The sequence below is a fragment of the Eriocheir sinensis genome, chromosome 25, assembly GCF_024679095.1.
Source record: "Eriocheir sinensis breed Jianghai 21 chromosome 25, ASM2467909v1, whole genome shotgun sequence".
In the NCBI taxonomy this organism is placed as follows: domain Eukaryota; kingdom Metazoa; phylum Arthropoda; class Malacostraca; order Decapoda; family Varunidae; genus Eriocheir; species Eriocheir sinensis.
Window position 1 is genome coordinate 4,877,829 of NC_066533.1, and position 23,596 is coordinate 4,901,424.

At 42.4% G+C, this 23,596-nt stretch overlaps 1 protein-coding gene across 1 annotated transcript in view; it reads left to right on the forward strand.

The window, feature by feature from the left end:
- Positions 1-2,322: 2,322 nt before the first annotated feature.
- LOC127003224 (citron rho-interacting kinase-like) overlaps positions 2,323-23,596 on the forward strand; it is a 47,903-nt gene continuing 26,629 nt past the window's right edge. The window contains exons 1-15 of the mRNA XM_050869605.1: positions 2,323-2,441; positions 4,166-4,401; positions 4,986-5,161; positions 5,856-5,936; positions 7,700-7,863; positions 9,028-9,214; positions 9,475-9,588; positions 10,328-10,484; positions 12,366-12,543; positions 12,664-12,790; positions 14,397-14,543; positions 15,656-15,796; positions 16,390-16,521; positions 16,849-17,169; positions 18,986-19,078. Of these exons, the coding sequence (XP_050725562.1) occupies positions 4,200-4,401; positions 4,986-5,161; positions 5,856-5,936; positions 7,700-7,863; positions 9,028-9,214; positions 9,475-9,588; positions 10,328-10,484; positions 12,366-12,543; positions 12,664-12,790; positions 14,397-14,543; positions 15,656-15,796; positions 16,390-16,521; positions 16,849-17,169; positions 18,986-19,078 (2,220 nt within the window). The 5' untranslated portion in view covers positions 2,323-2,441; positions 4,166-4,199. The remainder of the gene's footprint in view (positions 2,442-4,165; positions 4,402-4,985; positions 5,162-5,855; positions 5,937-7,699; positions 7,864-9,027; positions 9,215-9,474; positions 9,589-10,327; positions 10,485-12,365; positions 12,544-12,663; positions 12,791-14,396; positions 14,544-15,655; positions 15,797-16,389; positions 16,522-16,848; positions 17,170-18,985; positions 19,079-23,596) is intronic.

Genomic DNA, 23,596 nt, shown 5'->3' on the forward strand with positions numbered 1-23,596 from the left:
ATACCTCAGCAAGATGATTTTTATAGCTACCAACACATCTTTTAACGTTATTAACAAAGATACCGGGTAAGGCAGATGCCTAAGTTGAATAAATTACTTTTTCATAGGCTATTCTCGCAGATTAACCAAATTAATTAAAAACCTCTCACAGCAACAGCTCACCTCAAAGCCACATTAATTATTTATAACTACCAGCACACTTTATAGTTTACGTTATTAATAAAGATACGAGGCAAAACGGATAGTTGGGTTAAATAAAAGACCTCTGTACACTCTCGCACTGACCAAAACCCCTCATAGCAATATTAATTATAGCTCGCAACACAAAAAAACAAATTAACCCTCACAGCAATTAACATGTTTTTCATAGCTCGCAACACACTTTTTTTACATTATTAACAAAGATACGGGGCAAAAGCCCCAAAACACAGACCATCAAAGCCACCCAGCCACTGAAATATCTTTTTTTTTTTTTCTGGCTCACTGTGCATTTTTTTTTTTTAAAGTTTGAAAAGATAAAAGGTAAACCAGATATACCTAGTTGAAGAAAAAATAATTTCCTTCGCATATATCACAAATAACCTCTCCCTTTCTCGACCATTAATTCCCTTCGTCCATATCACAAGCTCTCCCTTTCTCGGTCATTCCCTTCGCCCATATCACAAGCTCTCCCTTCCTCGGCCATTCCCTTCGTCCATATCACAAGCTCTCCCTTCCTCGGCCATTCCCTTCCCCCATATCACAAGCTCTCCTTTCCTCGGTCATTCCCTTCGCCCATATCACAAGCTCTCCCTTCCTCGGCCATTCCCTTCGTCCATATCACAAGCTCTCCCTTCCTCGGTCATTCCCTTCCCCCATATCACAAGCTCTCCTTTCCTCGGTCATTCCCTTCGCCCATATCACAAGCTCTCCCTTCCTCGGCCATTCCCTTCGTCCATATCACAAGCTCTCCCTTCCTCGGCCATTCCCTTCGTCCATATCACAAGCTCTCCCTTCCTCGGTCATTCCCTTCGTCCATATCACAAGCTCTCCCTTCCTCGGTCATTGATCCCTTCGTCCATATCACAAGCTCTCCCTTCCTCGGTCATTCCCTTCGTCCATATCACAAGCTCTCCCTTCCTCGGCCATTCCCTTCGTCCATATCACAAGCTCTCCCTTCCTCGCTCATTCCCTTCGTCCATATCACAAGCTCTCCCCCTTCCTCGCTCATTCCCTTCGTCCATATCACAAGCTCTCCCTTCCTCGGTCATTCCCTTCGTCCATATCACAAGCTCTCCCATCCTCGGTCATTCCCTTCGTCCATATCACAAGCTCTCCCTTCCTCGGCCATTCCCTTCCCCCATATCACAAGCTCTCCATTCCTCGGCCATTCCCTTCCCCCATATCACAAGCTCTCCATTCCCTTCCCCCATATCACAAGCTCTCCCTTCATCGGCCATTCCCTTTGTCCATATCACAAGCTCTCCCTTCCTCGGTCATTCCCTTCGTCCATATCACAAGCTCTCCCTTCCTCGGTCATTCCCTTCGCAAGCTCTACACTGCAGCTAGCGGAATTTTTATGTAATTCACAGTGCATGCGTTTCCTTCCATGTAGTATATAGGCAGGTCGATACCCAAAAGGACTTCACTCTGCAAAGATTATTAATTTGATTGTGTATTTCCACGCACAACACAGCAGCTGACCGTCCTTTTTTGTGATTCAAGGGTATATATTTTTACGTTAGCAATACGAATGCGCATGGTTGTACTGTGTTAACCAGGTGTAACCTATAGTTATAGTCCTATTTCCCTTATTTTTCAAGCTGAATCCCTATAGGTCGGACTTTGGCAATGCTCTTATAGATATCTAGTCATTGTTCCTTTCCCGCTATCGATCACGTCTCTTCTTGTTCTCCCTCCTTCCTTCGATCCCTTCGCCCATATCGCAAGCTCTCCCTTCCTTTTTAAATATTTCGTTCAGAGAGAGAGAGAGAGAGAGAGAGAGAGAGAGAGAGAGAGAGAGAGAGAGAGAGAGAGAGAGAGAGAGAGAGAGAGAGAGAGAGAGAGAGAGAGAGAGAGAGAGAGAGAGAGAGAGAGAGAGAGAGAGAGAGAGAGAGAGAGAGAGAGAGAGAGAGAGAATGCACATCTCTCCCCTACCACGTACGCCATTTTGAAATCCCCGCCTTATCAACTCAAAATATAATTATACCCCTCAATCCAATAATTAAAAAAAGTAAACTAAAGGCAATTTTTTTAGTATTTTATAAGTACGAAAGGGATAATAAAGTTATTTTTAATACATTATGTTGTGTGCCTAGAATAGTTCCTCAGGTGACTGTCCCGGCTGGCACAGTTCAAACATTGTTGTTGTTGTGGCGTGACCCGTCAGGAGGGTATTTTCTGTTTTCCCTCCCCGCACGGCGATGTGAGGAGGAGGAAAGCCTGCCTCAAGTAGTACTGAGGTAATATTAAGAAGCCCACAGCCATTTCTCATTAGATATAACGCAGAACTGCCTACAAAAGGGAAGTTCAACTTACTGTGTGACATTGATGGGTCGTCACCATTATTCCGTTTGGTGATTATTAAGAACAACGGCACGCTTCTATTTTAAAACTTTCTCGTTGTTACTTCACACATAGACACTGGTGATGGACACCAGCATGGTGTCAACACCAGGGGGTGGAGTGGCGGAGTCCGTGGAAGGGGAGTGACCGCCAGGCAGCAGGAGGCAGGAAGGCCACCGGGCAGCCCGCCAGCCTCAGATTATAAAACAACCAAAGGAAGCACAGCATGTGAGAAGAGCAACTCATGCAGCAAGAAATCAAGAGTTATTGGATATTTACTGACTTAATTGTGCCAACCCAGAATGTATTTAGTGGTCAATAAAAAAAATTACAGAATATCAAGATGATCACCAAGAGCTCTGCTTCAAAAGCGGAAATCTGCTGAGTAGAGAAAACTCACTGAGGCAGAGAGTTCCACTTGTATCATGTGCTAAAGTGCTAAAGGACCTCCTAATGAGTAGCTGGGAACAAACACAGAAGGTTTTCTATAGGTGTCCTCCAGTGTGGCTGACAGAAAAAGAAACAAATCTGCAGGCCTTAGCCACTTTTGTGAAAAGTCAGTAATTGATCATTAGATTACTGATAGTCTTCTACCTCTTAAATTCCGTCGCGATGTTGCCTCTCTTTCTATCTTCTATTGATATTTTCATGCTGACTGCTCTTCTGAACTTGCTAACTGCATGCTTCCCCCCTCCTGCAGCCTCGCCTCACAAGACTTTCTGACCAAGCTCATCCCTATACTGTCCAAACCCCTTATGCAAGAGTTAACCAGCATCTTCACTCTTTCATCCCTCATGCTGGTAAACCCTGGAACGATCTTCCCTCATCTGTATTTCCTCCTGCCTACGACTTGAACTCTTTCAAGAGGAGGGTATCAGGACACCTCTCCTCCTGAAATTGATTTATCTTTTTTGCCATTCTACTCTATTTAGGAGCAGTAAGTAGCGGGCTATTTTTTTTTTTTTTTCATTATTGTTTTCTTTTTTATATGCCCTTGCACTGTCTCCTCTGCTATAAAAAAAAAAGATAATTCCAAAGGGGCCAACTCTGCACAGAATATGAATTTAGGGATCTCAGCACCAGATATACAAGTTTTCCATGCCTTTTTAGTTTTTTTGTTGTTTTCCACTCTTGTACAGCTTCCAGCAACCTCAGCTCATTTATGTATCCTTTGTTCCACACTGAGGAAACATTCAATACCTGCCAGTGGGCAACAGGGCCACCAGGAAGCATAGGTACAGACAACCAAACACTAAGGTGACTGCTTCCTATATAGCATGTTCCCAAGAGCCATACACACATGGAATAGGCTGCCGGAAGCAGCTGTCATAACAGAGCATCTGCAGGGATTTAGGGTGACAGCAGGGTCAGCCATATGTCAGATGGCATCTACTCCTTCCCTGAGGTGCCTGTAATCAATACTACAAAGCCACATCACACCTGCATCCCAGGACAGTGACCAACACTTTTAGGAATTATATACAGCACTCAAAAGACTCAAGCAGCAGCAGCAGTGTGTCAGGGTACATTGATGGTGGGACTGTTGATGACCTGAGCTTGCAAGGAATATCAATTATTGAACACTCGCTGATTTCCCTCTCGTTTTACTCTTTGTGGCCAGGTCAAACAGCAGTAGTAGGAGTAGCAGCAGCAGGATGTCGGGGCTCAGCGTGGAACCCATTATCAAGCGCATCCGCCAGCTGCACACCCTGGTGAGCAGCGGGGGCTTGGAGGCAGGGCAGCACGGGGCACTGGTGGGGCAGGAGGGGCTGCTGGATGCCCTGCTGGTACTGTATGAAGAATGCAACAAAGATTACCTGAAGAGGGAGGAGAACATTACTACCTTTATTAACAAATGTGAGTTCTCATGCACTTGTTAATTCTTATCTATTTGTATGTGTTTGTGCATGTTTTCTCTTGCCCCTTTGTTCCTGTCTACTTGTATTACTTAATTGTTCTTATGTGTATACTATTCATGTTTTGATCTTGTCATTTATTTATCTGTATGTTCTTACCTCTTTTTCTTATTTCTTCTTGAATTGGTACATGGTTGTTTGTAGCTGTTGATTCTGTCTTATTTATTTTAGCCAGTTGATTGTCCCTGTTTGTCTTCTTACAAGTTTCAAACATGTATATGTTGCCTGCATATTTATTTGTTTATTAATTAATTTATTACTTTTTTTATATATATGTCATTTTTAAAAACTTGTATATATATATATATAGATATATATATATATATAGATATATATATATATATATATATATATATATATATATATATATATATATATATATATATATATATATATATATATATATATATATATATCTATATATATATATATATATATATATATATATATATATAAGCATGTACAGAGTCTTTCAAAATGAGTCAAGGGAGAGTTACTAATGAGTTATGTTTCTCTATCCTTCAGACCGAAGTGCCATCCATGAGGTGCGTACCCTGAGGGTGAACCTGAATGACTTTGAGCAGAAGAAGGTGATCGGCAAGGGCCAGTTTGGCGTGGTGCAAGTGGTGCGGGAGAAGGCCACCGGGAATGTCTATGCCCTCAAGACACTCCGCAAGTCTGACACACTGTCCCAGAAACATGTAAGTGGCGAAAGGTCTCAGAGCTAACATGTGTCGACTGACTGCCCTCCTGTAGTCTTTATTTCTTTGCGTGTCTTTCTGTATCAATGTTGGGTGTTGCTGATGTAAGACAAGACAAGTCACAAATCTAACCCTCCATTCCAGAAATATGTTAGGAAGGTTAGAGAGGTCTCAGAGCTGCCATGTGTAGGCCCTTATAGCATCCTCATAGTCTTGTTTATCTGAATGTGTTGGTGTTGAATGTTGGATTAAAGGCAGCTGAGCAAGTTGCATTGTGTATTGTGCATGTCAGCATTAGTTGTTGTTTTTTTTTGTGTGTGTGTGTGTGTGCTTGTCAGATTTCACTTTTCCTAATTTGTTCCTTGTCCTGCACATATGGTTACTTACCTGGTTGACCTTTTTTCAGCAGGTCATTAAAGGATAAACTCCAGAACAGAATCAAAAGGCTCACATAGCAGACACACCAGCCTTCAATCATAAAATGAGCATTTTACAGTACCTAAGACTAGGGCACTGAAGTTTTGCTGAAAGATATGTCATTATTATCAGTAATATTTTAACTATTGCTTTTTTTTTTTTTTTTTTTTTTTTTTTTACAACAAAGGCAGCTCAAGGGCACACACAAAAAAAGAGAACAATAATAAAAAAAAAAGCCCGCTACTCGCTGCTCCTACTATTCTTTTCTCTGTTTCAGGTCACATTTTATGAGGAAGAGAGGGACATCCTGGCCAAGGCCACATCCCCCTGGATGACCCACCTGCAGTATGCCTTCCAGGTGAGAATGAACATGAGGAATCCCACACACACACAGTCATCAAGACCTTGTGCCATGCAAGGGTTATGTCAGTTCATAGTTTGTGATGCCTCAGCTCACACTTTTTTTATTTTTTTATTATTATTATTTTTTTTTTAACAAAGGAAGCAGCTCAAGGGAGATAAAAGGAAACAATAATGAAAAAAAAGGCCCGCTACTCACTGCTATAAAAAAAAAGCGTTCAGAGGAGTGTCCGCAAGAGAGGTCAATTTCGGGAGGAGAGGTGTCCTGATGCCCTCCTCTTGAAAGAGTTCAAGTCGTAGGCAAGAGGAAATACAGATGAAGGAAGATTGTTCCAGAGTTTACCAGTGTGAGGGATGAAAGAGTGAAGATACTGGTTGACTCATGCCTTAGGGATTTGGACAGTAAAGGGATGAGCTTGAGTAGAAAGTCGTGTGCAGTGAGGCTGCGGGAGGGGGGGAGGCATGCAGTTAGCAAGTTCAGAAGAGCAGTGAATAGAAGGTAGAAAGAGAGGCAACATGGTGGCAGAAAGGTAGAAGACTATCAGTAAGAGGAGGGGACTTGATGAGACAAAGAACCGTAGACTCTACTCTCTCCAAGAGACCTGTGTGTGTGGAGCCTCCCACACGTGAAATACAACTCCATACGAGGGTGGACAAGGCCCCTGTATATGGATAGCAACTCTGTGGGGGAGAAGAACTGGCGGAGACGATACAGATCGCCCAACCTCGAGGAAGCTGATTTAGTTAGAGAAGAGATGTGAAGTTTGCAGTTAAGATTTTGAGTTAAGGATAGACTGAGGATGTTTAATGCAGAAGAAGGTGACGACTGAGTGTTGTTGAAGAATAGGGGATAGGTGTTTGGAGGATTGTGTCGAGTTGATAGGTGGAGAAATTGAGTTTTTGAGGCATTGAAGGACACCAGGTTCCTTCTGCCATAATCGGAAATAATAGCAAGATCAGAGGTTAAGTGTTATGCAGCCTCCTGTCTAGAGTCTTGTAATTCCTGATGTGAGGGTCTTTTGCTGAAAGAAGTTGAATAATACAAAGTAGAGTTGTTGGCGTATGAGTGGATAGGACAGTTTGTTTTAGAAAGATCATTGATGAATATCAGAAAGAGAGTAGGAGACAGGACAGAGCCCTGCAGGAAACCACTGTTGATGGGTTTAGGTTTGATCTATTGATCCAATTGGGTCCATCATGTGGTACTTGTTATGGAATAACAAGGGAAGGAGTGAAGGAGGGGGTGTCAGGGGAAGGCCACCTGTGAAATGGGTGTATGAGTATTGGAGTGGGAGAGTTGTAAGTAGCAGGATTGAGTGTGCTGAGAGGGAGTGCCAGAACAGGGAGATATGGAGGCACTTCCTCCATGGCCACCCTGTGGAGGGGAGTTTCCGTGGGGGAACAGGAGGTCAGAGATATATATAGATAACCCTTTTCCTCTGTCTTACACTCAAGCTTATCAATATGCTGTACAGCTAATTATCCCTTTCACATATAAGCTCTGGAGTAACCCTCTGTTTTTCCTCCTTGTTCCCACTTACACCTTAAACTTTTTCAATAGAAAAGTATAGTCATTTGTCACTGAGCTAATTTTGTTTTTTATTTTATGGAATTTTTTTTCTTGATAGTAGCATATAAGGGCTATTGTTTACACTGTTTAGTCCTTGGTCTATCTCCTCTACCATGAACACTCACCCACATAAAGTGCCAGTGACTGAAGTCTGTAGCCAGAAGTAACATGCAGTACCCTTGCTGCCCCAGGATGCCCAGCAGCTGTACTTGGTGATGGACTTTCACCCTGGTGGGGACCTGCTGTCTCTGCTGGATCGTTACGATGGAATCTTCACAGAGGAGATGACCTGCTTCTACCTGGCAGAGATCATACTGGCCCTCCATGACATGCACTCCATGGGATACGTCCACAGGTGACCACTGACATTCATACACACTTTAAATAAGATGTTTGTATGCAGTCTTCCAATTATATGTGTCTCCATGGGGCAGTGGTTAGCGTGCCTAGCTGCAAATCCGCAGGCCCAGTTTCAAATCCTGGCCTGGGCAGTTGGTGGGCGACTCACCCAGCTATTCATCCTCCCCTTTGGGCTGATCGATCAGTGGGTACCTGGGGAAACTTAGGGAAGGTAAACTGGCAATCCCAGAGTTCACACTGGCCCATTTGCCAGGGTAATGTGTTCATACCCACCACAGACTCAAAGGGCCAACAGTGTGGAGATGAGCACTGCAGTCAGGTGCAGCTATAGCCTATGCACCCAACTTTACTTCTACTTTACTTCTAATTATTACTTATTTCAGGGAAAAACTTTTGTATATGCTCATGTAAAAGTCAGGCCCCCACACCAATGATATGTTATGAGACCCTCAAGCCCATGATAGGTTCACTTGAAAAATAAATAAAACCCTCAAGAATAATAACGTCTGAGTACCACCTTAATATGGCTTTAAAAGAATGGTTAGAATTTGAACTTTTATGCTTGTACAATACATACTCTGAAAAATTTAAATGAGACAAAAATGTGATATTGTCAAAATAAAACTTGATAACCAGCCTTTGCATTAACAATATTTAATTCAGTACACTTCAGCTCAGTATCTCAAGAGCTGTTTTTTTCCTTAATATGAATGCTACATATTTGGAAGAGTGGGTGTAAACAGGCACATACATGCTGCTTCATGTTTGGGTGACATATTCCTTCTAGGCAGACTGTGTACACACCTTGTTCTGGCAGAAACCTACAGACTTAAAACCCTTTCTTATTTTGTCCAACTTCTTAATTCAGTAGTTGACCAGCATTCTCATTCTTTTTCTTTTCGTTTAAAGCCCTAACTTTCCCTAATGGGGTTAGACAAGCTTCTTCATGGCTTCATACCTTTCATTGGCAACATTTGGAACCACATTTCTTTATTTATATTTCCCTCCTCCTATGACAAACTCTTTCAATAGAGGAGTGTAATTTTTATTCCTGTCAGTTTGGTTTGAATAGTGTTGTATTTTTTCCTGTGTGTGGCTATTGTACCCTAGAGAAAGGAAAAAAGAAAGGCTGACTGTACTCACCTTATTTTCCTGACAGGGATGTCAAGCCTGACAACATTCTCGTTGACCGCTGCGGCCACATCAAGCTGGCAGACTTTGGCTCAGCGGCCAGACTCACCTCCAGTGGCGTGGTGAGGAGCAAGATGCCAGTAGGGACCCCTGACTACATCGCTCCAGAGGTCCTGCAGTCAGTCAATGAGAAGGACACCTCTGTACCATACGGTGTAAGTAGCCACTGAATGCTTATGTTCACTTAAGTTGATTTGGGAGAGTGTGATTCTCTCTTGTATAGTGTTTCTCTTAGTGTCTAGTGTATCTCCTTTCCTAAAACTTCCTTGTCTATGTAATCTAAAAGGTAAGTCTACTGCTCGGTTCTCTTGGTATGATTGTTGGAATCTAGATTTTTCCAAACACTCAAACAGCATAAAGGTTTCATGCATTCATTATCAGGGATAATGAGGTAGTGACATTGTCTTCCTAACAGACTGAGTGTGACATGTGGTCTCTTGGCATCATGATGTATGAAATGCTGTATGGCTTCACACCCTTCAAGGGGGACCAGGTCGTCACCACCTACAGCAACATTATGAATTACAAGGTGAGCAAGAAACTAAGTTTGATTACATTCATCTCCCATATTCTTTGGCAAATAACCTTGTGGGCATTCTTCTTTTTATTGTTTTCTCTTAGTCTATCTCCTTTACTGTAGAAGAAGGTGTCTGTGGACACTACCACATCTTGTTTTATAACTCGGTATTAAATTTCATGTATTGTTTTCAAGGTATGACACTCACCCATTTTACAAACTCCTTTTCTAGACCACTCCCTTGGGATCTGTTTCAACACTTTCATTTAGCCAAGCCCAGTTCCCTGTAAGCTTTCTATGAACCTCTTTCATAGGTTAATGGCTGCATCCAACACAAAGTTTCTCTTTGTCAGAAAATGGTAATTTAAAGTGTGTATGTTTAATTTAATGAAGAGAAAAAAAGAAGTTTAAAAGCAGCTTTTCACTTTTAGTAGGTAATAACTCACATCTCTAAGTAAAGGAGAGCTTAGAATATGTCCATGTGAATTCATCTCATCTCCATTCCTTGTTGCTGAGAGAAAGGAGGCTTTCCCAATGTGATGAATTTAGCCAGTTTAAGGTGAAGAATGCCCTTCTAGAGTTCAATAATCATCTAATGTATCTTTCTTTCATATTGTTTCTTAGGTTGTAATTTTCTGTTATCTAGATGATAAGGATCTGCCCATCCACATCTTACTAGCATTATCCTTTTCACAACTGGGCTTCACATTTTGTCTCACCACAACAAAGATGTTATTACTTTTTTCAACAGAAAACCCTCAAGTTTGATGACAAGGAGAAGATGGTAAGTGAGACTGCCAAGGCCCTGATGCGAGGGCTGTTGGAGGAATCCACACACCGCCTTACTCACTCTGGTCTCCTGCAGCACAAGTTCTTCCTCCACATCAACTGGAACGACCTCAGGAACAGTAAGTGGCCACCAGCACCATGTCTCCTTAAGGGATTCATTGAATATGGCACATTTATCAACTTTGATGCACTATTGGAACCACCACCACATTAAGTAAAACAAAATGGAAAATTGGTCAACTAGGGCACATTTGTCAACTCTTAGGCACAATGACAATCAGCACTTAAATTGAGAAAAATAACTGGAAAATCGGTCAAAGGGTGTTATCTCACTCTTATGCACTATGGCAATCAGTTATGAAGAGAACAGTTATATTTAGCAGAAGAGTAAAACAATTGTCAAAATGGAGATTCAAAAATGTTGTTTATTTTGACAGGTTTATTTATTTATTTATTTTTAATAATATTCTTTTTTTTTTTTTCCTGATAGAAGTACAAATTGGAATGATTCAAATACATTGGTAAATACCCTACTGGTCATGTTTGGTGGGCCATCATTGTTTTCATGTGCTAGTTGTCCATCCACAGGCATGACAAACTATAATAAGAGAGAAAAAATGGTAGACATGTAATGAAGAGAGAGGAAGAACATGTGGGGAGGAGTGATGAATGTGGAAATGGAAGGGTAGGAGAAGAAGAAGGCAAAGAAAAAGAATGATGAACTGTGTGAGAGAAGATATTCTAGAGAAAAAATCAGGGTTGGCTGATTTAAATCATGATTTAAATCAAGATTTAAATCAAATAATTAAAAAAAAAATCATTGATTTAAATCAATATTTACTTCTGCCCAAACCAACATGGAATGTAAAGGAAAAATATAAAAACAAACACATACTTACACCTGCTTTATATATTCCTGAGGAATAGAACACTAAAAGCTTCCTTTTACAATACAACAAAAATTACCACATTCCATTAAAAATGAAATCAAAGGGTTTTACTTGTAATGAACTGTACTTATTTCTGAGGAGTAGAATATTAAAGCACTTCCTTTTACAATACAGTATAACAAAAAATTCCACATGCTATTAAAAAAAGGAAATCAAAGAGGTTTACTTATAATGAACTGTACCTATTTCCTGAAGTAATGAATTTAAAAAAGAAAATTGTTATGGCCTGTATTTAAAACAAAAGCACATTGAGTTTATACTGTAAAAGCAGTCTTTGAAAAATAATGATACATTTCTTTGAAAGTAGTTCATAAAAATTCTTTGAAATCGAAATTCAAAATCTTTGAAAAATAAGGATTTTAATTCTTATGACAATAAATTTGGTTCTTTTCAGTCTTGCTACTATTCCTTGTAGCTCCAGTTTACACTGTTTGCTTATAGCTCTCCATGCTTTCCCAGACTTTGAAGGAATTCTGTTAAAATGTTCCCACACTGGATCACTCTTCCTACCAGATACATTAATCCATGTGGTCAGTGACATCTCTACGCTCTTGCCGTTAGCTCAGGAATGAGTGGCTGGCCTGTAACACCTAAACAGTCAGACTACTACACAGTGGCACAAGTCCAGCTATGTCCTAACATGATGTAAGAGAAACAGAACAGAGCCTGAGAGAGATGATACAATCCTGTGGTCAGTGGCTACTGGGCTGCTTGACATTTTCAAACACATTGTAACCAAGTGAGAGATGATGCAACATGCTGTAAAAACACTCCAAAATGTGTTTTTAACTAATGTATAGAATATATATATAGCTTTCCAAATATTTTTTATGCTGATTAATAAAAAAATTAAAAAATCTGATTTAAATAAAAAAAATCTGATTTTTTGATTTAAAAAAAAAAAAAAATCACCAACCCTGGAAAAAATTGCCTGGGAGGCAGAGACTGGAAAATGGTAGAAAAAACACCTACTTTTCAAAGATGTAGGAATAGCTGTCAAGACAAAAGTTTTCCTACAAGATGGGCAGTTGATATCATCTTTCCTTGCAGCTGTACCTCCATTTGTGCCTGTTGTGAATGGCCTTGATGACACCAGCAACTTTGAAGAGTTTGAGAATGAGCGGCGAATGCCTTCGGTGGATGCCTTCTGTGTGCCCCAGAGCTTCAGCGGGAAGAACCTGCCCTTTGTTGGCTTTACATACAACAGGCAGAAACCTGAGGCTGAGAGGTATATAAAAAAAGATGTAGACATTATACATATGTTTGTGTGTTAACTGTGTTTTGGTACTCCCTATATATCTTTCCCTAACTGTATTTTTAAATGAGTTCTGCCTATTCCCCCTCACAGAACAGTGCACAGAAGCAGCACGACTGCCATCAACATCTCCATACTGGATGAGTCCCTCAGAGAACCGTCTCAGCTGGAGACACAGCTCAAGATCCAGAAGAAAGAAAACCATGAGCTCAAGCTGAAAGTATGTCATTAGCCTGACAGTGATACAGTCATACCTCAGTTCACGAGTTTAATTCGTTCAGGAATTTTGCTCGCACACCAAAACACTCTTAAACCAAAAAGAATTTCCCCATTGAAATTATTGTAAATCCCATTAATGCGTCCCATATCCCCCCAAAAATATTTATATAAAAATCATTTTACATGTTATATTATCCAGAATTAAAGTAATTTTACTAAATAATTGAAATAATAAATAATATTAAACACAAATCAATGTTAAAGCTGTTACGGAGACTCCCGCAACTGCTAATTACGCTCAAGGTGTAGGGTTCTCACCGGGATTTAGAAGTTGCAGTTTCCCAATTCTCAAGGCACTGGAACTACGTTCGATCACCAAGGTGAAGCTAACCCAATGTAATGTCCAAGATGGAGGGTGAACGGGAGTCACATTCACGTCCAGGAGGGCATACAAGCCGCCGAGGCTCGCACCCCATTCCTGTTTCAAGCTTAGTATCCACCGTTCCTGTTTTCTTCTTTGCAGCACCATCCCTTTTAGCCATCTTTCTTGTGGACATTGTTAAAGCACAAAGAACGCACATTGTAGTGCTGAAAACAATCGGATACGAGTGCAGGGATATTATCTCTACGAGTTTACAACGCGAACTGTGACTAGGGTTGCCATCATGCCACCCTATCCTTAAAATACGGAATGCCATTTGTTCTGTACTTGGCTGTCTGAATGGTTAAGCAGATAAAATTCAGTATTTTAAAACTAGTGAGTGCATTTTTCGGTGAACCTCAAAACCAGTCCATAAAATTATGTTTGTTAAGTGTTGTCCTGGAATACATGTAAAATACGCGTCGTAATGTCCCTCCCCCTTCCTCCTGCCTTCACCAGCAGAGGCTGTTAGTCATGGCAGGCTAGAGAAATTTTAGGGTTGCCACCCATTCCTTAGATTAGAATATGGATTCATTTTGTATTGGTGGAGGAGGATGTTGCTTTTTTTTTTTTTTTTTTTTTTTTGCTCAAAGTGGCAACCCTAACTGAGACTATTCCCATTGTTCTCCTCTTTGAGCACTTTCATCTTGCAGTGAACAAAGCTTATTCAATCATGAGTTTTCCCTGTGACCTTTGTGTTTCCTAGTTAGGGCATCATTTTCTATTTGAGAATGTACACAGTGTGCCTGTTGACTCATGTAGCTCATGTGTTTTCTTTAAGTCATGGTTATAACCTGCTGATAGAGTACTTATACTGAATTATTTTGATATTGTGCTTATACAGAAAAAAAAAAGAGATGATACATAGGAATGGTAAAAATTGGATTCATTTGATAAATTTGGATTCAGATATGAGATTGGCCAAAACTGGTTCCTTGAGTGGAACTAATTAAATAGGTATATAATTGATACATACAAATACATGAGAAAGTATAGAATATAGGTCAGATAGATGTATTGATGGGAAGGGTAGATGGTATGGTAATTAACTAATTCTAAACAGTTATCTTGTGTAGGTCAGCTGTTCTTGTAAGTCTCCCCATATCCTTCTGTATCTTTGTGAATGAGGCATAGTGGTAGTCAAAGCTATGGTAACTTTGCTTCAACAAGGCATGTGTCTCTCCAGCTTCAGGCCATCAGTGATGGGGAGGGGGGGCGCCACCTCAAGCTAAAGGAGAGCCGGCTAAAGGAAGCTGAGATGCGGCTGGACTACCTTGAAAAGGAGCGACAGCGTCTCGAGGAGGAGAACATCAAGAAGGAACGGGAAACTGCTGTAAGTAATCAGTCAGTTTTTGTGGAATTCCTTCATCAGTGGAAACTTCTGAAGGGCTAATTGCCTTCATTTAATTCCATACTCCTCACTTCCATTTACTTATTTTCTTGACACACATTCTCCATAATATTATTAACAGACAAAAATTGATACGTTGGATGTGGCCAATAACCTGGAGAGCTCGCAGGAAATGGGGTCTGTTATACTGGTACTGGAACATTTTAATTAGATTGCTTAGGAATAAGGGAATGCTTGTAGTATGGACACTAGGATAAGTTCATAGGTCTGGGTGGCTTTAGCTGTGTTATATCTTTCATTTGCTCCATTCATCATCATCATTTCATCGACGCCTGCTCCTAGGAGCTCCCACCAGGGGATGGCCACGGCTGAAGAGCTTCCAACTTTCTCTATCCAGACACTCCCTCCTTGCCTGCTCAAAGTTTCTCAAAGATCTTTCCCCCCTCTCCCTAACATACTGTTGCACCCTATCCCTCCATTTCACTGGAGGTCGTCCTCTAGCATTCCCTCCCTCTATCTCACTCACATACATCCTTCTGGTCATCATACTCTCCTCCATTCACTCCATGTGGCCAAACCACTTTAAAGTCACGTATTGATATCTTTATTTTCAGTAGACAAAAAAATATTAGACCACCTCACTCTAGGCTCAGGACTCAGTATCCCCTTTCTGCATGGCAATTCACATGGGATAGAATGGAGGGTGAGGAATGTAGTTAGGGGAGTGGGTGATGAATAAGCTGGGTGGAGGTGCAGAAAGAGGTTACCAAGTCACACTGAGTCTAAGGTGGTATTGTGTCTGCAGCTTTACATTTCATTTTACAGAAGTTGAAATTACCTGTAAGTTTGTTTTCAGAAAACCCAGTCTATTTTATACTTAAATTACGTTTGCATGAAGGTGAACCAAACTCCTTCACTTTTAGGATTTTAGAATTATACTTTTTTCATTACTCAAAATTCACTATGCAGCCCCTTCTAGAATGCTGTGCTCACATGAAAGGAAAGCTACCTGATGTACTATTTCTTTCATCAGGTGTTCCTACGTATTTATTTATTTATTTTGTATATAGTTATTTGTCATTTTCTTTTCCCAGAACTACAAGAGAGACCTGGCCACTGAACGAGCAGACCGCGCCAAGACGGAGAGGGAGGTGATAGAGTTAATTAAGGACATGAAGAAGAAGTGGAAGGATGAGGCAGCAAAGAAAATAGAGGATTATGACAATAAATTGAATGTGAGTGACAGATAATTATGCTCAGTTCAAGTGTTGTCCTTTTCTCAAGCATTACTGACAGGCAGAGACACATCAAAAGTGCTTTCTTTACATGTTGGGTGCATGATATAAATGTCATTACCTTTTGACAGGTCTTCACTTTTTTATAAGACATTTCTGAAGTCAACTTCTACACTGTAGAAAAAAGATATTGCTGCAGGGTACTTTTGGTACCTTGTTAAGTGCACAAAATAAACCTCAGTACATTTATAAGTATTAATAGGTCACTGGTCATCTTGTACTGCAGAAAAAAAATGTTGCAGTGTACTTTCTCTTCATATAGTAATTGTTTAGTGTAATCTTCCATACTGTTTGAAGTGTAAATAACTCATTAAAGTAAATGTGCTGTAAAAAAATATCTATGGTATTTTTGTTACGTGCTCTTTGCACAGTATAAATCTCAGTAGCTTTCTTTTGTAATGCTGAAAAGTAACAGGAGTAAACTTCTACCCTAAATGTTGCTGCATTTCTGGAATACTTGCCTGCTTATTGGTAGCTTAGAGATGACAGACTCCACATGAAACTTTTTGCTACTTTGTCCGCTTGACCTTCAGGCATGTGAAGGTGAGATAGCCTTCCTGAAGTCCCAGCACCAGGAGGTTGGTAATGCCCTGCTGGAGAGAGAGAAAGACTTCCAGGCACTCATGCTCAAGAATAAAGAACTCAAGAAGACCATTATAGCTTTGGTAAGTTGAAAACTACTGAAAGGAATAATTAATCTCAAATATTGATTTACCTGTTTACCTATTTGTCTGTCACATATCCACTGGTGGAACTCACTAGTAACCAAGATTTGCCAGTATCATTCTGAAATTATGTGACAAGTAATTATGACTATGAAGCTAGAAAAGATACTCAATACATGTGGGTTTTTCATATACGAGAAATTTAACTGTCCAGATTTCAGTCATACCAAAATCTTTTATTTTATTTATTTATTTATATATACATTTTTTTTCCTTGGTGCATCATATAACTGTTATCAGTTGTTTTGATTAAAAAATTTATTGCAGGAGAAAGCCAAACTTCTGCATCAGAAGAAGCCTGATCAGTGCAGTGGAGGTTGTGATGCAGCCAGGGCACTGGAGGCACAACTGAAGGAGTGCTCATCAAGGCTTGAGAAGGAAAAGGTGAAGAGCCAGGAGGCAGAGAACAGGGCAGAGGAGGCTGTGAGGGAGGCCAGCAGTCTGGAGAAGACCCTCCTGGAGAAGACTCAGGAGGAGGGAGAGAAGGCAGCTATGGAGGACCACATTCAGGAGCTGTCCTTCAAGATAACCAAGTTGGAAGAAGAGTTACAAACTTCTACAAAGAAATTCCAAGACTTAAAGGATCAAGTATGCATTTTATTTTTTGAGTCAGGTGCCCTTAAGTTTATGCATTGGCTTATTACAGATACTTAAAGGAGAATCCAAAAGCTTCATCTGTGAAAATATTTCAATTTTGCTTTTGTTAAATGATGGGAATTTTTTTCAATTTTGTTGGTGTATCTAATGATATTTATTTATTCCGGCAATTGTCCCTTAATTGAAAAGAAAACTGGATGAAAAACTTGCGCTTCAGCTCCTCTTTCCAGTGATGTATTGTTTTTTTTTTAATTGGTCAAATAGCGGCGAAGTTATTGCAGAAAAACAAACTAATCCCGTTTTCTAAAAATGAGAGTTAAAGTCTGCGGAGACTTAAAGAGTTCACCCTTTAAACCTAGATGCCTTCCCGGTTGGTATTCTTTACTGAATTCCAATTTTTTTCTTTGTTTTGAAGGACTTTGTGTGTCTGATGGTGTCCTTTTCTTGGAAATCCCGGTCATGAGCCAACATGTGAAACTTATCTCTGGCTCCTCCGGGGTGACTGATGTATGTGTCAGCTCTGCTGGCTCCAAGGCCATCACAAATGCTAGTTTGCCTCAAGATGCCATACGAATATTCTTTTAGGCCATTTTCTATGCTGAAACATGATGATGTATGCACCTGTGTATGAATATAGCTGCTTTTTTTTTCCATAGCCTTTAGCGGGCTGGGGCGGGATTCATAGAGATGCGTGCTACTGGCCCGCGGTAAAAACAATGAACTCTCGATTTAACTATCAGTGTTAACTTCTGGACAAAGCTTTCGTTTCATCGTACTTTCGCAGGCAGCAGGCGCATTGTCGATACAGGGCGACTGCTTTGTTTCTGTAACGGATGTGGACAACCGACCTCGGTCGTGTGTGACGCACACCCGGAAAAGTTGGAGTTGTCGGTTGCCCCTACCACCAACATGGTTAGAGGAAAATGACCCAGTGTGACACCAGCTTACGAACAACCGACAACTCGCTCCTGGTTGGGCGTTCGGGCAACTGTGGTTGCCTGTACCCTCAATATTTGGAGCAAAACGACCAGTGTGACACTGCTTTAATGTAGCGAGACCGCTGATTGGGTGATCGAGCGCCGTCGATAACGTCATCAGACGCAGTGAATCACAATCGTGTTTTCAGAACTGTCAGCCAATCGTAAGGCAGCCGCCTTCAATTGCGGCTGCAAAACGACCCGTTCTCACTTTCCATTTTTACATTTTACCAAGGTATGTATTTTGAGATAACAAGGGAGTAAATTAAAAAAAAAAAGCCAGCTTCTCCATGGGTTGGAATGAATAAGTGCTTTTTCAGTGTTTTCAATACCCCAAATCGCAATCTTCGAGTTTAGCGCTATAGCTTTGGAAAAAAGCAAGCGCGAAACTCAGGAGGGGACTGTATTTTCTTCTAAGGGTATGTTTCTCTGTTCATGAGGCTAGGCTTCCTCACTCTAAGCACAGATAGAATCATAATGATGACAAAGTGAATGACAGTATTTAGCATTTTTTCAAGAATAATATCATAGTCCAACACAAATATGAAGTCAGTTGGAGTGGGGCCCAAACCTCTTCACAGCACTGCCACATCACTCCCAATACATCACTCTCTCCCTCATATGTCATCTATATCTTATTTGAAATTGTGTATTGTGTATCATATATTTTGTATACATTAATTATGATTTGGCAGTGTCATGGCCAGGGAACTCCTTGAGCAGGCCCCGCCCAAACTGACTTCATAGCTGAGTCGGACTGTAGTAATGCTGTGTTGCACTAGTGTTGGCTCTCCTGAATAGTTCAACTAAAACCCTAACCTCCATTTTAGGAGCATCAAGAGAAGAAGAAGCGCATCAACCACCTCGAGGGCCAGCTGACCAGAGAGAAGGAGGAGTGCTCTCGTCTGAGACAACAACTCCAGGTGTGTTGTGTGCCTCCGCACCATAATGGAGACTAAAGCAATGCTACCTATCTTTATTTCTGATGTCCTGTTCCCTCAAGGGGATGACCATGACAAGCATCTGAAACGTTTCCTGGTCGGGTACTTCCTCTCAGCACACTCAATCCCTTGCTTTCCAACTCTCTCTCCAGTATTCATCTGTCTACCTATCTATATCTCCGATGCCCTTCTCCCTTGTGGGAACTTCCCTCCAGGGGGTGGCCACGGCAGAAGTGTCTCCATCTCTCCCTGTTCTGGCACTCCCTCTCTGCACACTCAATTCTGCTACTTCCAACTCTTTCGCTCCAATACTCACTCACCCTGTTGATCCACTTCACAGGTGGTCTTCCCCTGACACCCCCTTCCTCAATCCTTCCCTCTACATACACACTCTTCATGAATTCATTCTCCCCCATTCTCATCATGTGTCCAAACCATCTCAAAATGCTACGCTTCATCCACTCCACCGCTCCGCAATCCACCACTTTCCCTGTCACACCAATACCAAACCGCTCATACACGCTTTCATTACTTTCTCCATCCCATTCTGAGACACCACATGCACCACTAATATAACTCATTTCCACTGCATGTATTCTTGATTCCTGTGCTGCATTCCATGTCCACGTGTCTGATGCATATGACAGACTTGGCAGGATAATACTGTTCCTTACTCTCCTCTTTACCTCCATGCTCACACTTCTTCCTCTCATAACTCTCCATCTGGATCTGGATAAAAATGTGTAGGGCACCTTTCCGGTGCATAACACGCATATTTGGGTTGGCTGTTGGGACAGGGAAGTCGAGTGTGCAGGGGAGGGAAGTGAATCAAGTGTAATTGTTCGTGTTGGTGTGTTGTGGTGACAAGTGAGTGTGTATTTGTTTTCTAAATGAGTCTATTGTACCGCAGTCTAAATTCTGTTGAGGGAGGCTGTTCCAGTCATGTATGGTGCGTGGAAAGTATAAGTGCTTGTATGTGTCAGTGTTGGTGTGATATGTTTGGTATTTATGGGTGTGTGTGTTACGAGTACGTTGAGTGTTTGCGTTGTGTAAGTATGTATGTGGGTCAATGTCTTTGTTATCTTGTACATAAAGCCTCGGTCACACATTCACGTATCAAGCCCACGCATGTGATTTTTGGCCCATATGTGGCCATACACGGGGTTTGTTGCCGCGATCAACTGGATACGTGTCACGGGCCAATGTACGTAAAGCTTGCACGGTCAACATAACGATGCCATAACGTCAGTACGAGGTAATGCGTATTAAGCCTACGCACTGCGCAAGCATGACGTGACGCTTACCCGAATTCCCACGACAAGAGGCCAACCCCCCACAAGTAGTGCGTGGAAGAGCACGTAACACCCACGTACATATACCGTATGTGTAACGTGGTGCGTTACGACATCGCGTCATCCTCACGTTATCCTTATGTACGTCGGTGGGTAAACGTGAGAGGTACGTACATAAGGGCCGTGCTGCACACCTGTGATTGCAGTTCCCGTCAACATCTGCAGCAAGAAGTACTCCCCTCCTGCTGAATCAACATGGAGAACATTGAAGACATCCTTGCCCTTATAACACCAGCAAACAGCCATAACACATAATTAATGGAGGCCATCCTGGAGTATGTGCACGCCATGGTACTGGAGTTATTTGTGAAGGTCCACCTTGCAAGTGAAAAAACAGAAAAAAGAGGAGGCCGATGAGGGTTTGGGCTTGGCCGTACCTGCAAAGAAGAGTGGAGTTAGGCCACTATGACAGCCTGATGGAGAAGTTGGCAACTGAAAGTCCAGACTGTACAGGAATTTTACCCGGATTGACAAGGACCTCTTAAGTGAAATAGCTGAACTTGTCACACCTCACATTCAGAAGCAACGCACATTCTGGAGAGAATCCCTTGAGCCAGGCCTGCGTGTGGCTATCACCCTACGTTTCCTCGCCACGGGTGGCTCATACAAGAGTCTGCAATACTCATTCCGAGTAGCCCACAACACCATTAGTTACAATTGTACCAGAGACCTGCAGGGCTATTGTTGCTGTCTACGGAGATGAGGAACTGCAGGTGCCACAAACACCAGAGGCTTGGAAGCAGGTTGCCCGCGGGTTGTTGGAGGTTTGGGTGACCCTGAAGCTAAAGAAGCCCCCTTCCGTGATCTCTTGGTGGTGCTCTTAGGCATAGTTGAAAGCAATGGCGACAAGGTTTACTGACAAGGGCGCTGGTGGGGGAAGAGGCGGTGGTGGTGGCTTCGAGGTATATGCTGTTGCTAGTCTGAGAGAGGAACTTAAGCCGCAAGCCCACCGCACGGCGTATACACAACATGCACAACGTTGCAACGTCATCGTGGGTACCCGAGGAACGGTGCTGGTGCCACGGATGCTCCTGCACCGCATGAGGACCCATGCATTGCATTGTGGGAACAGGGGAGCAGCGTGGGACCACGTGTAAGCGCCCCGCAAGCACGCCGTAAGCACCACGTATGCGCCATGTTGTACGTGTGGAGCCACGTAAAATGGCGGTTGACGTGAGCAGCCATGTATCTTTTGAACGTGTCGAAAGATGCGTGGCTCCCCATGCACGCTCGGGTTGTGTGTAGCGACCCCCCCGTCTCCGCCCCGTATGCCCACGTACGTAAATACGCATTACGGGATATTTACGTAGTACTTACGTAAGTGGTTGCCGATTACCAATTTCTGTTCGTGCGTGGGCGTACGTGGCTTGATACGTGAATGTGTGACCGAGGCATAAGTGTAAGTCTGTGTGCTTGTCTGCATAGGTGAAGAGGTTCCATGTTTATCTGTTGTTTGATCCGTGTTGTGATTCCAGGCATTCAAGTGTACAGTCACCTCTCCATTAACGCAAGGGTTATGTTCCTGGAGACGTCGCATTATTTAAACATAATTTCCCCATAGGAAACAATGGTAATGGGGGGTAAGTTCCTGGACACTGGGAAAGTCTGCCTATTTTGGGGATTTTGTTACTCTTAACCTTAAAAAAAAAAAAAAACTTATGAATACAATAGTGGGTCACAGAAACAGCAAGGGTGCACTTTCTCATTTTGTTTAAATTTGCTCTTCACCTGCACTGGCCACCGCCCCTCCACACCCCGCTCCCCCGCCACGAGCTGCTCCCCCACCCTCGCCACCCCGCTTCACTTGCCTCCTTCCTCTTCCTTTGACTGCCCATGCTGTTGGTGACAAGGATGACTCCTTTGAGTTGGAGTTTTCTAAAGAATGAATTGCTGCACTGCACTTGCGGGTCGCTGACACAACAAAGATGTGTCCCCGCACTCACCATCACTGCCCTGCCGGGTCCCCGCCCCGCCCCACCCCGTCCCTCCACCTCCTGTGAGGAGGTGGAAGGACAGGGTGGGGTTGGGGCTCGGCGGACTGCGGCGGTGACCGGCGACGCATCAACAGGGCAGTGATGGTGAGTCCGGGGACGTGTCTTTGTTGTGTCAGCAACCCGCAAGTGCGGTGCAGCAATTCTTTCTTTAGAAAACTCTAACTTGGGGGAGTTGTTTTTGTCACCAATAACATGGGTGGTCGGGGGAAGAGGAGGAAGGCAGGAGAGGCGGGGTGGTGGGGGTGAGGGGAGTGGCCGGTGGCGGGGGCGCAGGGCTGGGAGGGGTGGCGGCCGGCGTGGGTGATGAGCAAATTTGAGTAGAGTGGGAGCGTGTGTTTTTGTTGCTTCCATGACCCACCAATGTATTAATAATGTTTCAGCGATGACATCACGCTTGATGACATCATCGATGAAACTCATGTTAAATTGAACATATCACGTTAGTTAAACATATCTCCTTAAATATCAACTCGTGTTAAATCAAAAATGCGTTATTTAAACTCGTGTTAATCGAGAGGTGACTGTAATTGTTTGCAATGAACCTAGCCGCCTTGGTGTTGATTTGTTCTAACCTCTCAGTGTTTCTATGTGTGTAAGGATCCCACACCATGGAGCAGTATTCCAGTGTTGGTCTCACAAGTGTGTCATAAGCTATGTGTTTAATGTCAGGTGTGCAGTTATGTAGATTCCTTCTCAGGAACCCCAGTGTTCTGTTGGCTGTGGCACTGATGTGGTCTATGTGAGTGTTGAACTTTAGGTTAATGGAGAGGTGGACACCAAAATGCTTGTGTGTGTGGACTGATTTTAGGTCTGAATTAAGGAGAGCGTAAGTGTGATAGATGGGGTTGTGAGCTCTGGTGAATCTTAACAGTTTACATTTGTCTGGTCGAAACTGCATTTGCCAGGTGTGCTCCCACTGCTCAAGGGCGTCCAAGTCTTTTAGTAGTAGTCTGCAGTCGTCAGTAGTCTTTACTGCTCTAAACAGCAAACTATTGTCAGCAAATAGTCTAGTGGAAGAATTAGGTGTTGAGAGTGGAAGATCGTTAATGTACAGGAGGAAAAGAAGGGGGCCTAGAACGGTGCCTTGTGGGACACCTGAAGAAACAGGGACAGTGTCAGATGAAGATCCGTCAAGAAGAACGCGTTGAGTCCTG